The 22,663-nt window shown below is 44.9% G+C and overlaps 1 protein-coding gene across 1 annotated transcript in view; it reads right to left on the reverse strand.

Moving 5' to 3' along the window:
• Positions 1-17,257, reverse strand: part of slc27a6 (solute carrier family 27 member 6) — a 27,075-nt gene extending 9,818 nt beyond the window's left edge. Inside the window, exons 1-8 of the mRNA XM_026219132.1 lie at positions 16,689-17,257; positions 16,128-16,337; positions 15,180-15,338; positions 12,940-13,064; positions 11,602-11,796; positions 10,021-10,111; positions 6,584-6,782; positions 6,418-6,515 (exon numbers count right to left, since the gene is read on the reverse strand). Coding sequence (XP_026074917.1) covers positions 6,418-6,515; positions 6,584-6,782; positions 10,021-10,111; positions 11,602-11,796; positions 12,940-13,064; positions 15,180-15,338; positions 16,128-16,337; positions 16,689-17,160 — 1,549 coding nt within the window. The 5' untranslated portion in view covers positions 17,161-17,257. The remainder of the gene's footprint in view (positions 1-6,417; positions 6,516-6,583; positions 6,783-10,020; positions 10,112-11,601; positions 11,797-12,939; positions 13,065-15,179; positions 15,339-16,127; positions 16,338-16,688) is intronic.
• Positions 17,258-22,663: the final 5,406 nt, after the last annotated feature.

The raw sequence follows: 22,663 nt of genomic DNA on the forward strand, positions 1-22,663 counted from the left end.
GAGGTGGGGACGATGATCCGGGTCCCGGATGTCCCACAGGTCACCCCCGGTCAGGCTGGCGAGTACCAAATACCCGTGAGTATCAAGGGGGGTACATATCCGGCCTTGGTGGATTCGGGATGTAACCAAACCTCAATCCATCAAAGCCTGATTCAACCGGGGGCATTGGATACAAGCCGCGTGGTTAAGGTGCGGTGTGTACATGGGGATGTGGTGGAGTATCCGGTTGTCCCAATTAGCATTCATTTCCGGGGACAAAAGCATAGTGTAGAGGTGGCGGTTAGTCCCCACCTCCGGCATCCGGTAATTTTGGGAACGAATTGGCCCGCGTTTACGGTTTTATTGGGGTCGTTATGTGCGGATGCCTCTTGGAGAAATAAGGCACGGAAGGAGGCCGTGCGGGTACAGGTGGGAGAAACTGAGCCAGGGTCGCTGTGGTCTGCTTCAGGGGAACCGAACGAAATCGGGAGACTAATTCTCTCGGAGCGTGATGACTTTCCTCTGGAGCAGTCTCAGGATGAGACACTAAAACATACGTTTCAACAGGTCCGCGCCATCGATGGCCAGTCTCTCCAACCTGCCCTCCCGCTCTCCTATCCGTATTTTGCCATTTTAAAAGACCGGTTGTATAGAGTGACCCAAGACGCTCGGACAAAATTGAATACAACCCAATTGTTAATTCCAAAGAGCCGCCGGGAAATGCTTTTCCAGGCGGCTCATTCTAATCCTATGGCGGGCCATTTGGGACAGGCCGCAACACTAAATCGCCTCATGGCCCGTTTCTTTTGGCCGGGCATTCATGACAACGTGCGCAGGTGGTGCGCGTCTTGTCCGGAATGTCAATTGGTAAACCCACCGGCCGCCCCAAAAGCGCCTTTGCGCCCTCTTCCCTTAATGCAGGTCCCCTTCGAGAGAATTGGCATGGACCTCATCGGGCCATTAGAGCGATCGGCACGAGGACATCGCTTTGCATTAGTCATAGTTGATTATGCAACACGATATCCTGAAGCGGTGGCCCTCCGCAACATTTCCGCTAAAAGTGTTGCGGATGCCCTGTTTCGTCTTATCTCCCGGGTGGGGGTTCCAAAAGAAATCCTCACCGATCAGGGCACGGCGTTTATGTCACATACGCTACGCGAACTGTACGGATTGTTGGGCATTAAATCGATTCGAACTAGCGTCTATCACCCACAAACCGACGGCCTGGTCGAACGATTTAATCGCACACTTAAATCCATGATTCGTAAGTTCGTTCACGAAGACGCCAAAAATTGGGATAGGTGGCTAAAGCCCTGGTTATTTGCTGTGCGAGAGGTCCCACAAGCCTCCACGGGGTTTTCCCCCTTCGAGCTTCTCTATGGACGCCAGCCCCGGGGGGTGCTCGACGTACTGAGAGAAACTTGGGAGGAGGGACCGTCTCAGGGCAAAAACGAAATTCAGTATGTGCTGGACTTGAGAACAAAACTCCACACATTGGGGCGGCTATCCATGGAGAATTTGTTACAAGCCCAGGACCGCCAGAGCCAGCTGTATAACAGGGGAACTAGGTTACGCAAATTTGCACCGGGAGAGAAAGTACTTGTATTACTCCCAACGTCGAGCTCCAAATTAATGGCTAAGTGGCAGGGACCGTTTGAGGTCGCACGACAGGTCGGAGATCTCGATTATGAGGTAATACGGTCCGATAGGAACGGGTCCAGTCAGATATACCACCTCAACCTCCTTAAAAAATGGAATGAGGCGGAATCAGTGATGTTGGCAACGGTGATTGGCGGAGAGGATGATCTCGGGCCAGAGGCGAATATCAAACCCCAATCCCTCGCCCTGGCTCCAGGTGGAGACCACCTCTCGCCGTCCCAACTCACTGATGTAACGAAATTGCAGGCAGAGTTTGCCGACGTCTTCTCGCCCCTAACGGGCCGTACTAACCTAATTCAGCACCATATCAAGACCGAGCCGGGCGTGGTAGTTCGCAGCCGGCCGTATCGTTTACCTGAGCACAAGAAACAAGTAGTTCAGGCTGAATTGGGCGCTATGCTTGACATGGGGGTAATAGAAGAATCTAATAGTAACTGGGCGAGCCCGATAGTTTTAGTTCCGAAAACGGACGGCTCAGTCCGATTCTGTGTAGATTACCGCAAGGTGAATGCTGTGTCGAAATTCGACGCGTATCCAATGCCGCGGGTTGACGAGTTGCTTGATTGGCTAGGCACGGCTCGCTTTTATTCGACATTGGACTTAACAAAGGGCTATTGGCAGATCCCCTTGTCTCCATTGTCCAGAGAAAAGACAGCTTTCACAACGCCGTTCGGATTACACCAATTTGTTACCCTTCCGTTTGGCTTGTTCGGGGCCCCAGCTACCTTCCAGCGCCTCATGGATCGGATTCTACGGCCCCATGCTGCATATGCTGCTGCCTACCTAGATGATATTATTATATTTAGTAATGACTGGCAGCGGCATATGCAGCATCTGAGGGCTGTCCTGAGGTCGCTGAGGGGAGCGGGGCTCACGGCCAACCCAAAGAAGTGTGCGATTGGGCGTGTGGAAGTAAGGTATCTGGGCTTCCACTTGGGGCATGGGCAGGTGCGTCCCCAAATTGATAAGACTGCCGCTATTGCGACCTGCCCACGACCCAAGACCAAAAAGGAGGTGAGGCAGTTCTTGGGGCTGGCGGGATATTATAGACGGTTTATTCCTAATTATTCGGACCTCACCAGCCCTTTGACTGACCTTACTAAAAAGGAGGTACCAGATACGGTCCAGTGGACGGAGCCGTGTCAGCAGGCCTTTACTCAGGTCAAGGCTGCTCTGTGTGGCGGGCCGCTGTTACACTCTCCTGATTTTTCTCTCCCTTTTCTGTTGCAGACAGACGCATCGGACAGGGGGCTGGGGGCAGTCCTGTCCCAGGAGATAGAGGGGGAGGAACGGCCGGTGCTGTACATTAGCCGGAAGCTCTCGAAGAGAGAGGCTAAGTACAGCACCATCGAGAAAGAGTGCCTTGCCATCAGATGGGCCGTCCTCACCCTCCGCTATTATCTCCTGGGACGGGAGTTCACCCTCTGTTCGGACCACGCTCCGCTGCAGTGGCTCCACCGCATGAAGGATACCAACGCGCGGATCACTCGTTGGTATCTAGCTCTTCAGCCTTTTAAGTTCAAGGTGATCCACAGGCCGGGTGTTCAGATGGCGGTGGCCGACTTCCTCTCCAGAAATGGGGGGGGGGGCTGCAGGCCGGATGGCTCCCCGGCCTGAGTCGGGCGGTGGGGGTATGTGGCAGGGGGGGCGTGGTTTAGCGAAGTCTGCAGCGGGAGAGAGAATCAGGAGACGAGCGGTAAGTGAGTGGTTTGGGCAAAAATTATCATCACCTGTTTCTCGTTCTAGTAATTGGCGAGGAGAGAGTATAAAACGCCAGGAGAAACGGATGCAAGCGAGAGAGAGACGGACTGCTGACCCGAACCGGAGACGGAAAACCGGAAGGAGTAAACCGGAAGTTTGACAGAGCGTGTCAGAATAAGAGTCACCGTTTGGGTGTTTGTGATTTTCTTTGTTCTTTGTTTAGTTTTGGTTAAATAAATACGTCAGCAGTCCAGCCGACCCCTTTGTCCTCTTCCTTGCCACACAAACTTACTACAATACTAATATGCTTTTAATATCCAAATCCGTTAAAGGATTTTTAGGCTGCATTAATTAGGTAAACCGGAACCGGGAACACTTCCCATTACACCGTACTTTCTACATCATTAGAAGAATGGCATCTACGCTAATATTTGTCTGTTTCTCTCTTGTTCCGAGGTCACCGTAGCCACCAGATCCAGTCTGTGTCCAGATCAGAGGGTCACTGCAGTCACCCGGATCCAGTACGTATCCAGACCAGATGGTGGATCAGCACCTAGAAAGGACCTCTACATCCCTGAAAGACAGCGGAGAGCAGGACAACTAGAGCCCCAGATACAGATCCCCTGTAAAGACCTTGTCTCAGAGGACCACCAGGACAAGACCACAGGAAACAGATGATTCTTCTGCACAATCTGACTTTGCTGCAGTCTGGAATTGAACTACTGGTTTCGTCTGGTCAGAGGAGAACTGACCCCAACTGAGCCTGGTTTCTCCCAAGGTTTTTTTCTCCATTCTGTCACCGATGGAGTTTCGGTTCCTTGCCGCTGTCGCCTCTGGCTTGCTTAGTTGGGGTCACTTCATCTACAGTGATATCATTGACTTGATTTCAAATAAATGCACAGACACTATTTAAACTGAACAGAGATGACATCACTGAATTCAATGATGAACTGCCTTTAACTATCATTCTGCATTATTGACACACTGTTTTCCAAATGAATGTCGTTCAGTGCTTTGACGCAATGTATTTTGTTTAAAGCACTATATAAATAAAGGTGATTGATTGATTGATTCGGACACTAAGTGCACCAGTGTCAGGTGCTTCAGATCACGGGCTTTGAACATTAAAATAAGGGCCAAATGTTATTCAGATAAGAAAGAAAGACATACACCAAACAGTGTTCACAATGATCTTCAACATGTTCCAGCAGCCATCTCACCCTGGAGCCCAAGACCGGTCACTCACTGAAGCTGAGCAGGGCTGAGCTGGTCAGTAGCTGGATGGAGACTCCTGGGAACACTAGTGCTGCTGGAAGAGGTGCTAGTGAGGTCAGCAGGGGGCGCTCTCCCTGTGTCTGTGTGGGTCCTAGTGCCCCAGTGTACTGATGGGGACACTATACTGTCAACAAGTGTGTGTGTGTGTGTGTGTGTGTGTGTGTGTGTGTTCTGGAGCATCATCAGGTGGATGTGTGTGTGTGTGTGTGTGTGTGTGTGTGGGTCTGTATCAGGTGGATGTGTGTGTGTGTGTGTGTGTGTGTGTGTGTGTGTCTGTATCAGGTGGGTGCTGCACACTGCTGGTGGATGAGGAGATATCCCCTGACGATGTAAAGCACTGAGTGTCTAGAAGAGCACTGTATAAATGTAAGGAATTATGTGCCTTACATAACTTACTTGGGACATTAAAAATTAGAGATGTTCCGATACCCTTTTTCTCTTCCCGATACCGATTCCGATACCTGGGCTCAGGGTATCGGCCGATACCGAGTACTGATCCGATACCTGGGTGTATATCTGTATATACAGCTGTATATACTACTAGCCCTGTGTAAATTGCTAGAATTTTTTTATGGTGTGCTTCAGACAGATCCCTCAATAAAACATGAACAAATACATGGTGAACTACTGTATTTATTACAGTATTTTTATTATCTAACATGAATTTGACAGTATTATTTATTTTCTTATGCAAAAAAGAACTTCAAATGCAGCCAAAAATCTAACACCGCAAACTAAAAAAGGTATTTAAGTTTTACAATATAACTGTATAAAAAAACTGCAACAAATAAGTCTAGGAATATAAAAAAATATCTATTAATCAGATAATCTCTAACAAGTAAAAAAACAAGCAACCATCTAGGCATAATTATTATTATTATAGAGATGTATTATTATTACTGTAGGCTACAACAGTAGCTTTATATATTGTCAATTTACTCATGTAAACCAAACATTTATTTTAATGGGCTGCCATGAAGATCTTTGAGTGTCTGTGTTTATGATATGACAGTATTCTCAAATGAAACGGTAAATTCTCATGAAGTGACGGTTTATGCGTTCGTGTCCTCATGACACACAGCAGAGACTACAAAACAGCGAGCTCTCGCGCATCTGTGCCAGTCACCCACAGAGATGTAGATTTTGCGGGAGTAATATTTAAATAGTATTTTGCAGTTTAATATTCACAGACACTAGTATATATTCGGCTACTGTCTGGAGCCCTGCGTTTTGACTTACACGGAAGCGACTGAACGCAGCTGCCGGTACTGAATATACTCGAGAGTCTGTAACTACCGGTACTACAGAGACATACTGCTAACCACTGATCTATAATATAGTAGCGGCTTCACTGTCTTTTGGCAGTTTAGAATGTGATGAGTGATCCAGTCATATATAGATAAGGGCTGCTAACGCGTTTTCATTTCTTCTTCGCTGCTCTAAACAGGGGTTGCTTGTGGCAACACAGCACAACTTCCTGTGTTTTCAATGCATTTTGAGCAGCGAAGAAGAACCGTGCAGCGGTTAGGCAAAGCTTGCGGTCATAACTAGGTCTTTTTTAAGAAAATGGTATCGGATCGGTATATGGGTTCATGTACTCGCCGATGCCGATGCCAGAATTTGTTGTGGTATCGGAGATATTTCCGATACTAGTATCGGAATCGGAACAACTCTAGAAAATCCAATCTCATCTGAAAAAAGATCATACAAGCAATGGAGCAGATGTGAAAGTGAAGTAATAAGCTGTGTGTTACAGTGAGGGTCAGTGAAGGGTTAGTAAGAGTGAGTGTGTCAGAGCTGTACCTGGCACCTGGACTCCATACACACTGGCTTCCTGAATGAAGTCCACCAGTCCCAGGACCTCCGTCACCTCAGTGGTGGCCACATTCTCCCCCTTCCATCTACACAAGCACAGGACACTTAATACTGAGATTATGCTCCCCCAGGCTTGACCTCTGACCCCCTGTACCTGAAGGTGTCTCCCACTCGGTCTTTGAAGCAGATGAAGTGGTCCTCGTCCTCAGCCATCAGGTCTCCAGTGTTGAAGTAAGCGTCTCCTTTCACAAACACGTCTCTCAGGATCTTCTTCTCCGTCAGCTGTTTGCTGCCAGCGTAACCGAAGAACGGACTCTGACTGCAGATCTGAGACAGCAGCAGGCCTGTTTCACCTGATCACCAGCACAAACACAGCAGCGCCATGTGATTACAGTCAGTACGTGATCATCAGACGGTCAACACTGATCAACTACACTCTACCCAAACATGTCCCATGAGCTGCAAGGCCACAGCGTTAAGTTAAATCCATTGACATGAGAAACTCGTTTCATCATCACCACCAGGAGGAGCATCTAGAGCTGGAATCATGACATCTTCACTTGTAAATGCAGATCAAATAAATCAGTGGTGATATCACAATAACAGGATAGTCAAGTATTTTAACAGTTCATCTTGAATCTTGAAGTGTTCATCAAATCAATGTTTAATGTTCCAGATAGACAGTGTATACGGTATAAAGCAACACCGGTCACATCATTTTCACCACTGTGACTACATCCCTCAATACTTTTTTAAGTATTTGTTTTTTCTTAAATATTTATTTTAATTAATTAGAAATAATAATTCTAAATAATGAGGTTTAGAAGAGAGCATACAGTATAATTAGAGACTGAACGCAGCTACAGTCACATCACAGATCAGCATCAGCGCTTCATCTCTTCTGTCTGCTGACCACACATTCACACTCTTCCACTGTGAGCTCAGTGTGAGCCAGGGCTTCAATCATAGTCTCGGGTCAGAACAGTGCTGGGTTTCCACAGTCCGGGTCTGAAGCTCTGCTGCGAGTCACAAGCCTCTCAGAACAACCTCATCATTTCACCAACAAAGAGAAGTTATCAGAAAACTAAGAAATAAGTCACTGGAACTAGCGCAATCACAAAACATGATAAAAGCAGCCGTTTGTTTGCATGCTCTGTTATATATTCATATTCAAAAGCATCGATGTTATACTATAATGAGTGTTAGCCTACACTGATCATAATTCATTCATTCATTCACACAGAAACATCATTATGAACAGTCTGCTCACTCAGTCGAGTCTGTTTCTGTTTATTTGTACTAACAGTAGCCTATATAGAAAACAATTAGAAATCATTATTTTTGTATATTTTTATGAAACCCCCAGCCGGAGCAGAGCCGGAGCCTCGAGGTGATAGCTCCAGCAAACAGAGAGGCCTAGAGGCCTGTATCACGTTGTACAGTGGTCTAATCTATGTGTAAAAGGTTAAATATTGTGTGCTTTTATTTTTAGTGGATGAAGCCGAGCAAATCAAAAGAAAGAGAGAGAGTTAAGTGATAATTATATATATATATATATTATATGTCTATTTAATGCTTGTGGATTAATTTCATAAAAGCGGGACCCGTGGGTTGGACCTAAAACCCGACCCGCACATCACTACTCTACAATACCAGCTCTTTGAATATTCATGACATTTAAAAAGGTATCCATTAAGCCATAAACAATATAAAAGTATGATTATTGATAATAGGAAGATTCTGTCGAAAGATATCATTTCCCTGAATTAAGACATTTTTGAACACTTTTTATTAAATTATTTCATTGTATTAATTAAAACGTGAGCGCACTGTATTTATTTGTTCCCATGTTTACTACTAGTGCTACAAGCAATAATAAGCCTCATTTTTACTCATTTATTAGTTTGACCAGGATGCTGAGGTCACACCTCTACTCTTTTTGAAAGACATCCTGGGATTTTTACTGACCACAGACCACAGGAGAGCGCCCCCTGCTGGCCTCACTAGCACCTCTTCCAGCAGATAACCAGGATGTGAATCCCACATGGCCAAATCCCTGTCTGTTGACCCACTACAATTTGCATATAGGAAAAACAGAAGTGTTGAGGATGCCATTTCCTTTGCTGTGAACTCGGTCTACAAGCATCTTGATGCACATAAATCATATGCTAGAATGATATTTATAGACTATAGTTCCGCTTTTAACTCAATGGTCCCAACAAAGCTCTTTCACAAATTGAAATGTCTTGGACTCGATGATGCCATTGTAAATGGATTTTAAATGTCCTCACTTGTCGACCACAAAGGGTCAAAATGAATGGCTGTATTTCAGATGAGCTGTATGTTAGCCCTGGTTCACCACAGGGGTGTATCTTGAGACCGCTACTGTTCACATTGAATCCTATGATTGGTCTGATTAGTTCAAACCATGAATCTCAGTATCATGAGGAGATGGAGAATGTTGCTCAATGGAGTGAAAAGCACTTGCTTTTGAACACAATAGGAATCAGTGGTCTATTACTATCTATGATTCTTTATGATTTTATTGCACAGCACTTTACTTTTGATCTTTTATGTGGCACCTGCTTGTCTGTTTGACGTGATGTCCTTTATGTGTTTGACACTTTACTTTGAGCTTCTTGCACATCTTTTCCATGTGGTTTTACACTGCAATGGCTAATAAACTGAACTGAACGTAACATGGGAGGTGAATGTCAGTCATATCAGGGTAGAGTGTCTGGCTTTCATTTTCTGTGAAACAATAGTTAAATGTGTCCAGAACAGTTATCATAATTTTAATGACAAATTATAAACCAAGTATGAAAAATAAGTTTTCATGTTATTAGATTTTAAACCGTAAATGCATTAGTACCAAGGGGGCGGTTCCCCGACTCCGCCCTATCTGTGTGATTGGATGAATGATGTATACACACATATATAAAATAGATTGTTCAGTTGCTTCGACACAATCGGTTTAGTTTAAAGTGCTGTATAAAAGAAAGGTGACTTGACTACAGAACAACCTCGTTTCCAGTCGCAGAAATAAGTGCATTTTATATCCATTCACAATAAGATATTATTATTATTATCATTTTTACTTTTATTGCTCTGATGCAAAGTAAACCAACTTTTCTTTATTTCAATATAAATGTGATTTGTATTATTTAAATGATACTGCACACCTGTTAAATGTGTAAGAATCTAAATCTAATATAGTGTAATACTGCAGTATAGAGTCAACTATAAGCACAGGCTTGACGTTTATCTCATTGAGTTCCTTCTAAATAAAGCACAGAACTTCTATTATCACCAGGTACATCTGCAGGAGATTGTTAAAGATTGCTTCTAACTTCTGATAGACGTTTACATGAATCATAAACACAGTCCAAATGACGGCACACTTCAGCTTTGTACACAGAAACAGAAACAGGGACAATTGTGTCATCCTCCATTACTGGCAGCGATGTTACTGCTGATGTTACGTGCTAGTATGCTAGTATTATGTGTTACGGTTTACTCCGGTGGAGTTGTGTCACCGAGAGGGGAGTATTTTGTCAGTAAATTATCCTGGCTGACTCCAGGTGTTCTCACCTTTCTGAACATGCTGGCAGAATCCACTGTGGTCCCTCACAGGCTCTTCTCTGACCAGGTCATACTTCACCAGATCATACTTGAAAATCAGCTGCAAAACACACACATGAGTCAGTACTTCAGACAGCAGACGCCAGCAGCCTCCTGTGGAGAAATATCAGCATCATTCAGACATGATAAACCTGGCCTTCAGCATTAATATACACTAGAGTCATTAGAGCAGATCTCATGTCAAGAATACAGCTGAAATCACCTTACAATTCAACCAATTCAAGAAAAAACACCCATGTAGGAGAATTTTTATATTCGTTGCACAAGCAATGGACTTTTCTGAATATCAGTATCTACATGCACGAGCACAAACTGTTGATTTAATACAACCGTGCACAGTAACACGGGTTTCGTTCCTTGAAGGAATCAGTTTCTGAGAGAATAAACTGAGCCAGCGGCCCAATGTGCACACTCTCCAGCCTGTCTGCCCTGAATAATACTGAAAACTACTAATATGACATAGAATTTAGGATGGAGAGTAAGCACACTGGGGCGCAGGCTTGTTTCGTTTCTAATTGAATAACTGATCAAAACTGGGGCTTGCTGCCCCCTACTGGTGTTTTACAGTCATCATTATTTATCCAGGACAGGCCTACACCAGACAAGGGTTCAGCGCAAAACAGCATCAAATCCTGCCACAGATCCACACACGTACACACATCAACACAGACAAAGCCAAGATCATTAACTGTTTCTCTGCTCACAGAATCATCCTCACGTGTGTATCTGTACTAATTCTCCTTTCATTAGTGTTCTGCCTTAAGAATGTCTATAACCACCTCTGTGTTTGAACACAAGCCATCTGTACACTTTACCTCTGTCAGGAAGATGCTCTTATCGGTCTATTTTGTGCATTAGTCTGTCTTTCAGATGTTGTGAGAAACTCTGCTTTATTTACAGTGCTTTATTTCTTTTATAGTGCTTTATTAAAGCATGAAGCTGGCGGTGTCAGTCTGTCAGTCGAGTCCAAATCAAGACTCATAGCAGCGCATTATAACAATGATGTCTGATGTGTGTTTATGCACAATAAGCTGTAGATAAACTCAGTCCAGTACTGGTGAGGTGTCTGACTGTGAGTGTCTGTGGATAAAACTAACAAAAATAATTAAAATATGGTAATAAATGTGAAAAATATATTCTATTGCACAGAGATTTGTGAAATAAATACATTACAATGACTTTTCCAAAGAATTGTGGGTTGATTATGTTTGAATAAAACGCTCTTTTCTCTACGACCGGGTGGTTGTTCTCTATGACTGTGACCTCTGGTTTGATTGGAGCTACAGGAGTGTGTGTTTAATAATCAAACAGCACTGGGACTCAGTTAGAGAGAAGTGAACTAAACAAGGAGAAGTTAAACACACAGCTCTGGTGCTGGCGATCAGTGAATCCTGGGGCAATCACATCGGTTTGTTTGTCAGATATCTGACACTGAGGTGCACCTATACACTCCAGCTCAATTATTAAAGGAGGTTTGCTGATGCGTTTAATGCCCTTTACACTGTCCACCTGATGCGGAGCTCAACTAACCTTGTAGAAGAAGTTGGAGCGTCCGACGGCTCCGATCCTGCCGATGTGGTTCATGAAGCACAGGTTTCCCTCAGTGGAGCCGTAGATCTCACACATGCGGATGTCCCCGAAGCGCCGGAGGAACTCCCTCCATACGTCCTGACGGAGACCGTTCCCAACAGCCATGTGCACGCTGTGATCCTGCTCCTGCTCGCCCTGGCACACACACACACACACACACACACACACGCTGTGAGAGACCAGGGTAGTGATACAGCACATCTGCAGCAGGAACACACACACACACACACACACACACACACACACACACACACACACACATATATATTTGTAAATGTTCAGAGAAGGTCCTGCCACAATGCTCGTGTGATCTGGAGGTGAACTCTACTTCAGTGGAAGTCTGATGGGATTTAATGTGGTTTCTCAGTAAGACAGTGTGTGTGTGTGTGTGTGTGTGTGTGTGTGTGTGAGAACAACAGCAGGCAGTCAGACCAGCAGAACCACTCCATTCACAACCGCCTCATGTGTGTGTGTGTGTGTGTGTGCTGTCAGTTAAAGCTCATCGCTGCACTGACAAACATGTTCTGCCCTCTCTCTAAACTGTGTGTGTACAGAGACTTGTGTGTGTGTGTGTGTGTGTATAATGTCATGGGTATGACACAGGTATTACAAGGAGAGGGTGACTTATGAGAACATAACCCATGTCCCCATTTTTCAAAACACTTATAAATCATACAGAATGAGTTTTTTTGAGAAAGTAAAAATGCAGAAAGTTTCCTGTGAGGGTTAGGGTTAGGTGTAGGGTTGGTGAAGGGACATAGAATATACAGTTTCTACAGTATAAAAACCATTACACCTATGGGATGAACACACTTTACACAGAAACAAACATGTGTGTGTGTGTGTGTGTCTGTGTGTGTGTGTGTGAAGTCAGTGTGTTGTGTGTGTGTTGTGAACACACTGATGGATGTGGTGTGACTGTCCGGGCCGTGTTAGGGGACGAGCACAAAGACATCTTTGATGGACTGTGGGACACGCTCTGTCCTGATGCACATGAACCGTGAATGTGAGACGCTAACAAAAGAGCTGTCTGTCAGTTAGCCATGAAAACACAGAGTGTGTGTGTGACCAGAAACACACTCCACACAGAGCAGCTTCTCCAGGATGAAGACAACAGCAGTGTGTGCTCCAATCACTCATAACTTCAGAAAACACTCTTCTAACTGATCTGCATGTGACTCTGCCTCCTGAAACAGCTGAACTGAGATGTGTGTGTGTGTGTGTGTGTGTGTGCTGAGACCGAGCCAGATTCGGGATCTGAGGAGGGCAGTACTGTACCCTGGGCTGGTTGCACAGATATCGGCACAGCTCTCCGATGTACTGAAATATGGTGACGTTGTGTTTCCTGCAGTCCGGCCAGAACTGAGAGGCGGAGAACTTCTTCTTCAGGACACAGGTGGCACCTGCAGGACAACAGCAGAGACAGACTCAGACACACACTCCTCATTCACTAGATCCGCAGCGTTAGACAGCTCTTGTACTGAAACACATAAGATTAGTCATGTATCCCAAGCCTTTCAAATCAAAGCTCTTCCATGATCATCGAAGGTAAAGAGTAACCACAGAGCTGAAGCAGACTGATCAACGGTGTGGAGCACAGGCTTCAGTCAGAATAACACTGATCATGAGGAGAAATCACCAGGAATGTGCTCTATATCACACACACACACACACACACACACACACACACTGTCCTAACTGCCAGACACACAGACTCAAGGCTCAAACACCGCTGTGTTAAGAGATCGTTTCTCATCAGGACTTCAGCTAAGTCTTCTCAAGCAGCTAGGAGAAGCAGCACATTACAGACGGTTATCTGAAGCGTAGAAGCAGGGCTCTGGGATCCCATGATGCACTGGGAAGGACACAGTCCCAGTAAAGAGCTTGGACCTGGTCTTGTACAGATGTGTACTGTGTCTAGTGTTAACTATGCACTCACACACATGTATAGTGTTTTGATACTGTAAAGCCCCTTTCACACTGCCATTCCGGCAAATACAGGGGTAAAGTGTTCCTGCAATTGTTACTGGGTCGCTAGATTTGGCACTTTCTCACTGCCAGTGATGACCCGGTATATGTGCGTGCTTTCACACACAACCCTTGAAGATCCCGTAACGACACGTGACATCAGCGCGTGACGTGTAATGTACGAGTCGACAACGCTTGGCACGTTATACTTTCACTGAAGCTGGTGAACGATCTCGGCGTCAGCGCAGAAAGTGAGGAACTAACTGATCTCTGCTTCATTACAGTTTGCACATATGTTTTCATCGCGAACGTTGGTCTTCCTGAACAGCTGGTAAAAGAGTCGCGCGATAACGCGCGTCATCACTTCGATACGGAATTAGATCTGGCTTTTGTTCACACAGCGCTCGTCCCGGGTCGAACCCCCCAATGTTAATAGGTCCCCGACCCGGGTTCGATTCAGTAATCGATTCCGGGACGTGGTTGCTTTCACACAGAAGGGGACCAGGCAATGTTACGGGAATATTGCGGGTCCGACGTGCAGTGTGAAAGGGGCTTAAGAGTAAATGTCTCCTGGGAGTGGGCGGAGCTATGTTGAGCTGTTAACATGATAGTGTAATCCACTGAGGTGTCCAGACCTGTTCCTGACAGACACAGCAGAACCTGCTCTTCAAGATCTTCAGCGTAACTGTACGAGCAGCACTCAACACCTCACTAACACTCACTTACACCACACACTCGCTCTCTCATGCTTTCTCTCTCTCACACACACTCTCTCTCTCTCTCTCACACACACACTCTCTCTCTCTCTCTCACACACACACTCGCTCTCTCTCTCTCTCACACACACACTCGCTCTCTCTCTCTCTCACACACACACTCGCTCTCTCTCTCTCTCACACACACACTCGCTCTCTCTCTCTCTCACACACACACTCTCTCTCTCACACACACACAGTCTCTCTCACTCTCTCTCTCACACCACACACACACACACTCACTCTCTCTCTCTCTCACACACACACACACTCTCTCTCTCTCTCTCTCTCTCTCTCTCACACACACACACACTCTCTCTCTCTCTCTCTCTCTCTCTCTCTCACACACACACTCTCTCTCTCTCTCTCACACACACACACACACACTCTCTCTCTCTCTCTCTCTCTCTCTCTCTCTCTCACACACTCGCTCTCTCTATCTCTCTCTCACACACACACACACACTCACTCTCTCTCTCTCTCACACACACACTCTCTCTCTCTCTCTCTCTCTCTCTCACACACACACACACACACACTCTCTCTCTCTCTCTCTCTCTCTCTCTCTCACACACACTCTCTCTCTCTCTCTCTCTCTCTCACACACACTCTCTCTCTATCTCTCTCTCACACACACACACTCTCTCTCGCTCACACACACACTCTCTCTCGCTCACACACACACACACACACAGTCAGATTCACACAGTTTTGGAGCATCATGAGAGAGAGTAGTGAGGGTGTGAGAGTAAGCTGCAGCTGCAGGATCATGAAGGGCTGGATCAGGAGAATTACCCAGTTCAATGGTTCCTCCGATGCCTACAAGTGAAGCAGCGCTGTGATACAGGGGAAGCGGCGTGTAGATGACATCACTTCCTGTGGCTCCGTACACCCAGAACCCTCCTGCTGCCTTCAGAGCCTGTAGATGTGTGATGACCGCAGCTTTGGGCAGCCCTGCAACAGACACACAGCATTACAGTACATGACCCTTCTGTCCTCTCCTCTCGTCACACACACTGGACACACACTGGACAGACACTCGACAGACGCTGGACAGACACTCGACAGACGCTGGACAGACACTCGACAGACGCTGGACACACGCTGGACAGACACTGGACAGACACTGGACACACGCTGAACACACACTGAACACACGCTGAACACACGCTGGACACACGCTGGACACACGCTGGACACACGCTGGACAGACGCTGGAGATGTGGTCACTGTGTCAGGGCTCTCACCTGGCCGTATACATCAACACTAGCCCTAGATGCAGACCTGTCTGAGTCTGTGACGGAGTTCATCACATCACTCTTTAGACTGAAGGAAAGGGTCTCATGCTCTAGACCTGGCCACAAACCACCACTCAATCTCACAAATATTTCAGCTAATTATGAAGAAACACTAGCTGCATCTTCAACACATCGAGTGTCCGTCAGCTATTACTGATTCATGGAAGTCTGCAGAAAAATATTCAAACCTAATAGACTTTGGACATCAAATGTCATTGCTGTTTTCAGAATTATTAATGTTCAAATCACGCAAGAATCAGATTCACCATCATTTGTGTCACCAGAAGCCCTTGACCTCAAACATTCACCGGACACAGCCTGAGATTTCAAGTTAATATCTGATGGCCACACGGACACACAGGTACACAGCGCGTTGTACGTCTACTGATCATCTTTCAGAGGTTTTACCTGCAGCTCTTCAGCAAACCACAGTTTGGGCACGTACCGGTGGTCCCCGAGGTGAAGATGTAGAGCGTGGTGGTCCGGAGGCAGCGGACGGAGCGGCGCTGGGCTGGGACGGGCTCCGGCGAGACCTTCTCCATCTGATCCAGCAGACTGCTCACTCCAGGACGAGGACTGTCCCTGCTCACACACCACACACTGATCCCGTCCTGCTGCAGACTGGGCAGAACGTCCTCCAGCGTCTCCAGCAGGTCTGAACCCCACACACACACACACACACACACACCTGTCACACCACGCTCACACCTGACAGAACCTCAAAAGTGCTGCTGTGGATTCGACCAGATTTACAACTGTGAGAATATGTAGAGTGCGTTCATCTTCTATAACAAACTTTTTGCACATGTAACTTGTTAATAACAGTAAGTTTTGCACGCTTCCATCTCGAGCTCAGTGCTTCGCTGTGTGTTAGCAACGAAACACACTGATGACGTCAGGAGTAACTGCACTTATTAACACTAGACCACAGTCACCAGTGCGAGCGGAGGCTTCCAGAGAGAGTCTGGAGCCCTAACCCCGGTTACCGGAGGAGTGTCGGTGTTACCTGCTCCCAGCACCAGCAGCTCGGCCCCGCAGCAGCGGAAGCAGTGCAGCAGGGATCTGGACCTGGTGTTCGTGTTGAGGAACGCCACCGCGCAGCCCAACTTACTCAAGCCGAACCACACTGACAGGAAGTCGGGCTCGTTGTTCATCAGGAGCGCCACCGTGTCTCCCTCCTTCAGCGCGTCCTCGAACACGCGCGCGACTCTGTTGCTGCGCTCCTCGAGCTCTCCGTACGTGTACGTCACTCCCTCGTGAATCAGAAAGGGTTTGTCGGGGATCCGCTGGGCTTGCTGAACAAACCTGTCCACGACCGTCACGACCCGCGAGGTCCGCTTGTAGAGCTCCAGACGCGCTCCGTAGCGGAGGACTCGCGTCAGAAACAGCGCGTCTCTCCAGAAGAGCGGGAACCAGAGGCGCTGCGCGAGGAGCGCGGAGAGGACCCCCGCCAGCAGCGCCGCGATCCACGACCACATCTCGGACTGGCTAACCGTTACCGTCGCTGTTTGACGGGAGTTACAGCGCTGTCATCCTGATTTATGCAACCTTCCGCGTGTCACGTGACTGTTGTTGTACAATCGCCCTCGTTGGTGGGCGTGTCTCCAGGGCCACGCGCTCGGCCCTGTTTATCCAGTTTGATGTCTGTGATAGGAGTTACCATAGTAACAGGGCGTGGCGCACAGCCTGGGAGCACCACGCCCATAAGAGCGAGCGCGAGCTTCTATAATCAAATACATGTTCACTGTTATCTCACAAACAGCACGCGAAGCGACGTCATCAGCAATACTGCTTTTAGTATCTTCACATTGTATTATTCTAAATAGTGATTAGTTATAGTAGATTAACTGCCTTTGGATAGATGCCTCTGAGAGGAATCAGGTGTAATGAACTGGTAAAGTTAAAGAGTAGTTTTGATGTTTTAATCCCGACTCTTCCGGCTGTTTTTGAGGATCGGCTCATGCGCACCGGAGGACTGTAACAGTTTCCATTTCTGTCTGTATCTCGGGGTTCTTCCGAGACAGAGTGTTCAAAATGTGTCTCAAACTAGTTACAAGTCTCACTGTTATCTCTGCTGAACAAACAGAAAAGGCATTGTTTAGTCTCAAACACGAGGAGCAAATGTTACAGTTCTCCCCATGCCCTGGACTGAGATATAACATTATAAAATACGGGTTATGAGCAAACAATGATTTAGAAAGCGTTTTATTCAACACTACTTTTCAACAAATGTGTGTGTGTGTGTGTGTGTGTGTGTGTGAACATCAGCACTATATCTACAGTGCACAGAAGATAACTAACCCTAAGCTTAACAGAAGAAGTCAGGGTTAATAGAGGGCTCTTCAGTGTCTGTGACTCACTGGATCTTTCAGCAAAAATGTGCTCAAACTTTTCTACAGAGTAGCCAGATTTGTTCTCTACAGACTGCACAGTTAGAGCGCTTCATGAGCTGATGTCAGACACACAGAGGGTCTTTGTTACACTCGACCCCTCTCTCGGGGAGCAAGCATGAACAGCAGCGTCACCAGACCGTTCACTGTCAAATCTGAGTTCCCTCTGCTGTCTGCACCGGTCACAGCACCACGGTCCATCATAAAGCATGAGACTAATCTAGTGTTCCTCTGTTAAAGCGCTGCTGTGGGTCTGCTGAAATCAGATGCTGCTGTTAAATGAAGTCTAATGGGATGCAGATAGATGTCAATATTACTAGATCTCTACCCTGTCCTTTAGCTGCACATTTCCTCCCTGTGCTGGAACAGACTAAAGGTGATGTTGAGGTCTGTCTGGACACTTCAGATCGCCGTGGGTCTGTGTGTCGAGTCTCTAACCCCGTGGATCATCACATTAGCGCTGATGTTCAGAGACGGAGCACTTCACCCTTATCACTGACGGGTCGTATATCAGTGTAAGGAATAGGAATGTTTTTGCTAAGTTATTCTTTGTTTTTCATTCTGTTTCTTGCTAAGCATTTGTTTTCTAAATCTATTGATCAGATTGTTACTCATTTATCGTGGAGTTCAGCTCCCAGAACAGAGAAAGCATTTCTTCATAGATGTGTGTGAGTGGTCCTGACCCAGTGTCATGTTTGCTATCGGTCAGTAAACCTTCACAAGTTCATAATATCTGTCTCATTATATAGACTCAGTTCTGAGCTGGACAGAATAGGTTATAGTATAATATGTGCTCAATACAACTGGAAATCTTTCACAGAATTGATTTCTCAAATGCCAGGTTATCTGAAACTTTCCTGATACAGAAGAAGCAGACGTGACAGATGCCATGATGTCTGTGTAATTGACACATATGTGTTTTACCTGTCCTATGTTGCAGAACTACTGGGTAATTAGTACACATAAAAAAAAAATAATATGAAAAACCCTTTCTTTGTCACACACACATCAAGATTCAGTGTATGAATCTCAACAATGGTGACATGCTTCATGCTGCAATGTATTCTGGGTACATCATACACATCTCATCCATGGCACCCAGAATGCACTGCGGCATGAAGCATGTCACCATTGTTGAGATTCATACACTAATTCTTGAGGTCTCTGTGTGTCTAAGCATTCATTCATGAACTATGTATCTTTAAAAGAACAGACAAAAATAGACATGAAATATTTTGGAGTATTTACACTAGTTCGGCACCAATCAAAGGTTGGGTTTTCACTTTCACCCAACTTCTGACTTCTGAATTACGTCAGTCCACATCTAGTGTGATGGAAAGCTTTGTTACAATGTTAGAGGAAAATGCTGTAACAAAGTTATCAACAGACATTTTTAGAATGTTTTAGAGAATGTTATCCTAACTTTTAGCAGAACATTTTGGGAACTAAAATAAAACTATACGCTGAAAACATTTCTAGGTGAGATATTCTCTCCAGTAGAAGTCTAAGTAGTGAGAAATTAACAACAATAATAATCTTTATTTTTATAGTGCCTTTTAATGTTACATCTGAAATATTTTCTATAAGTAAAACAACAGAATACACCACATAAAGATTATAAAATCAGCAAGAAAAGAAAAGATGCACTCAAAACACTTAAAATAAAATAATATAGAACTAATACCAAAACATCAAGTAAAAGGTACCCTAAAGAGATAGTTTATGAGAGATTTAACCGGTGTGTGTGTGTGTGTGTGTGTGTATGGCCTGATGGACGGTTTGAGAGGTCAAACCCTCTCTGAGGATCACATCCAGATCTGTAATCATCCAGTGAGAGCTGAGCCCTGGAGAGGATGAGTGAGGAGAAGTGAAGATGATTCCCTGATCTCCTCTTCAGACGTTATTACAGGAGGAAACTTGGATGTAGCAAGGCCAAAAAACCCACAAATCATAATGAGATTGTCCCTCCACTTTCAGTTGGTTTACTTCAGTGCTAGGCTAGAATTGTGTGATTTTATTTCATGAAAGATCCAAAGGATGAACAACGCAGATGTATTTTCACAGCCGTCTCTGCTGATATTAGTGGAGTGCACACATTAAAATACATCACGTTTGGACTGAGAAACTACAATCCAACCTAACTGAAGTCAGATAATTTCATTTCCAAACGCTGCACTAAACAAAAATATAGTATTGGTTAATAAAGTACATTCTTATCTAAAAATGATTGTTTCTTCATGAGATCTGCATTCATATGAGGATAAGTGAGGAACAGGAGAATGATGAGGACTCATGGAGCCGCTTCTTCTGCTGAGCGACCGATCCAGGTCCTGTCCAGTGCTTCGGGTCAGTCTGTGTGCTCCCGGGATCATTCAGTCCTCATGTGGGACATTCACATCCAGATCAGTTTGTGTAGGAACTGCAGACTGTTCACAAGGAAATGAGAGTGGCCCTCTTCAGTCCTTCAGAGAAACACGAGAGATCACAAGTATATTGATATCCATGTTTCATAACTGCCTTCACCTGGGATTCATTCATGCAGCAATGTTAATAAACACAGTTATCATATCTATGACAATACAAATTCTGATCCATACTAGACAAGACTAGACAAAAGTTAATAATGGACAAAGGTTTGTTCAAAAGGTTGATTTTCTCTCCTGCTCAGCAACACTGCACCCATTTGATCATAAATGCAGTAAAATAGTAATATTGTGAAATATGACTACATTCAGTCATTTAACAGATGCTTTTACTGAAAGTGATTTAGAAATGAGGACAATAGAAACAACCAAAACTAACAAAAGAGCAATGATTTAACTAAACTCTGTTAGCTGAACACAGTACATGTAGCAAGGCTTTTTATAATGAATTAAAAGAAAGCAAGAAGATAGAATAGAAAAACAACAGGACACTCTAATGTTAGAGAGTATATTTTAATAAAAATAAAACCTGTCAAAAGAATTACAAAAATAATAGAAAATGTAAGTCATTTTTATAATAAATAAAAAGAAAGCAAGAAGATATAATTTTAAATGAACAGAGAATGCTATAGTGTCAGAGGATCTCTCTCTCTCTCTCTCTCTCTCTCTCTCTCTCTCTCTTTCTCTTTCTCTCTCTCTCTCTCTCTCTCTCTCTCTCTCTCTCTCTCTCTCTCTCTCTCTCTCTCTCTCTCTCTCTCTCTCTCTCTCTCTCTCTCTCTCTCTTTAAAGAACACAAGTAATAAGAATAGAATGAGAATAGAGAGTGCTAGAGTTAGAGAGTCAGATAAAGATGAAGAGATGTGTTTTAGCTGATTCTTGGACTGCTGGGCTTGAGTTCTCCAGGAGGAAAGAGTTCATGTAAAACTTTGTGAAAGTCAGGGCATACACAGCCAAAAATCTGGCTTCTTATTAAAAGTGTTCCCGTGGCTCAGTTTGCCCCAGGTCCGAGTCAGTGGGTAAGATGCACCATCTGCACTCAAAATATGGGTCAAAATGTCTGTTTGAGATCGTGTCTCATATGTACATCACATAGTTAAGCTGTAGGATAAGTGCAATATCACACAAGTGCAAATGTGATACTTATTCAACAGTTCATTAAGAAGTTCATATTGTGTTATTTTAGACACGATGTTGTCTGTTTTGCTCAATTTTGCCAACAAGAAGATAAAGACAAATCAGAACAGAACCGTCTTAATGCCCCCCTTGAAAATATATGTTCAAGACTTTTCAAGGGCCTTCTTTTCCTTTGGGGCCCTGGTAATCAGTACTGGTTTTACCCCCAGTCCGACACCCCTGTCTCCAAATAACCCACAACCGCATTTTATTTCTTAATCCACCTTTGAACTAATTTGGTGAACCATTTGGCGTGTTTGACCATTGGCCGTGCTTTTTGCATGCTTTTATGTTGTTAAATCACCTATATGTATCATAAATATATTTAGACCTGGATAAATTTGCTTTGATGTAACATTAATTACTAAAATTGTATGCTGACAAACCAAAAACAGTTTTTAAAGTAAATGGGTGGTCTCCATTCCCCCATGTGTTTCTCCTGTTCACAGTCTGGCAGAAATGATGGGTGGTTCCAAAATACATGGTCACAAGACAGAAAAAGTGTACAGTTGCCAAGAAACAGGGTCTTCTCAGGTAATTATATATTTGCAACAACTGGATAATTTGTATTAATAAGCACCCACCCCACTGGTGCCCCTATTTTAGTTTGGGCCACTGCCCCTCGAAATATCTGTACACGGCCCTGGTGAAAGTGATTATGTGCTTCTTTGGGATGAACAATCCAGCGATGTTCACTTGCAGAACACAAGCTTCTAGAGACACATAAGTCTGAAATGGGGTCACTTCATCTACAGCGATATCGTTGACTTGATTGCAAATAAAGACAGACACTATTTAACTGAACAGAGATGACATCACTGAATTCAATGATGAACTGCCTTTAACTATCATTCTGCATTATTGAGACACTGTTTACCAAATTAATGTTGTTCTGTTGCTTTGACGCAATGTATTTTGTTTAAAGCGCTATATAAATAAAGGTGACTTGACTTGAAGTAATGAATTTAGATAAAGGGGTGCAGAGCCAGAGGTAG

The sequence above is a fragment of the Carassius auratus genome, chromosome 35 (genome assembly GCF_003368295.1).
Source record: "Carassius auratus strain Wakin chromosome 35, ASM336829v1, whole genome shotgun sequence".
NCBI lineage: Eukaryota > Metazoa > Chordata > Actinopteri > Cypriniformes > Cyprinidae > Carassius > Carassius auratus.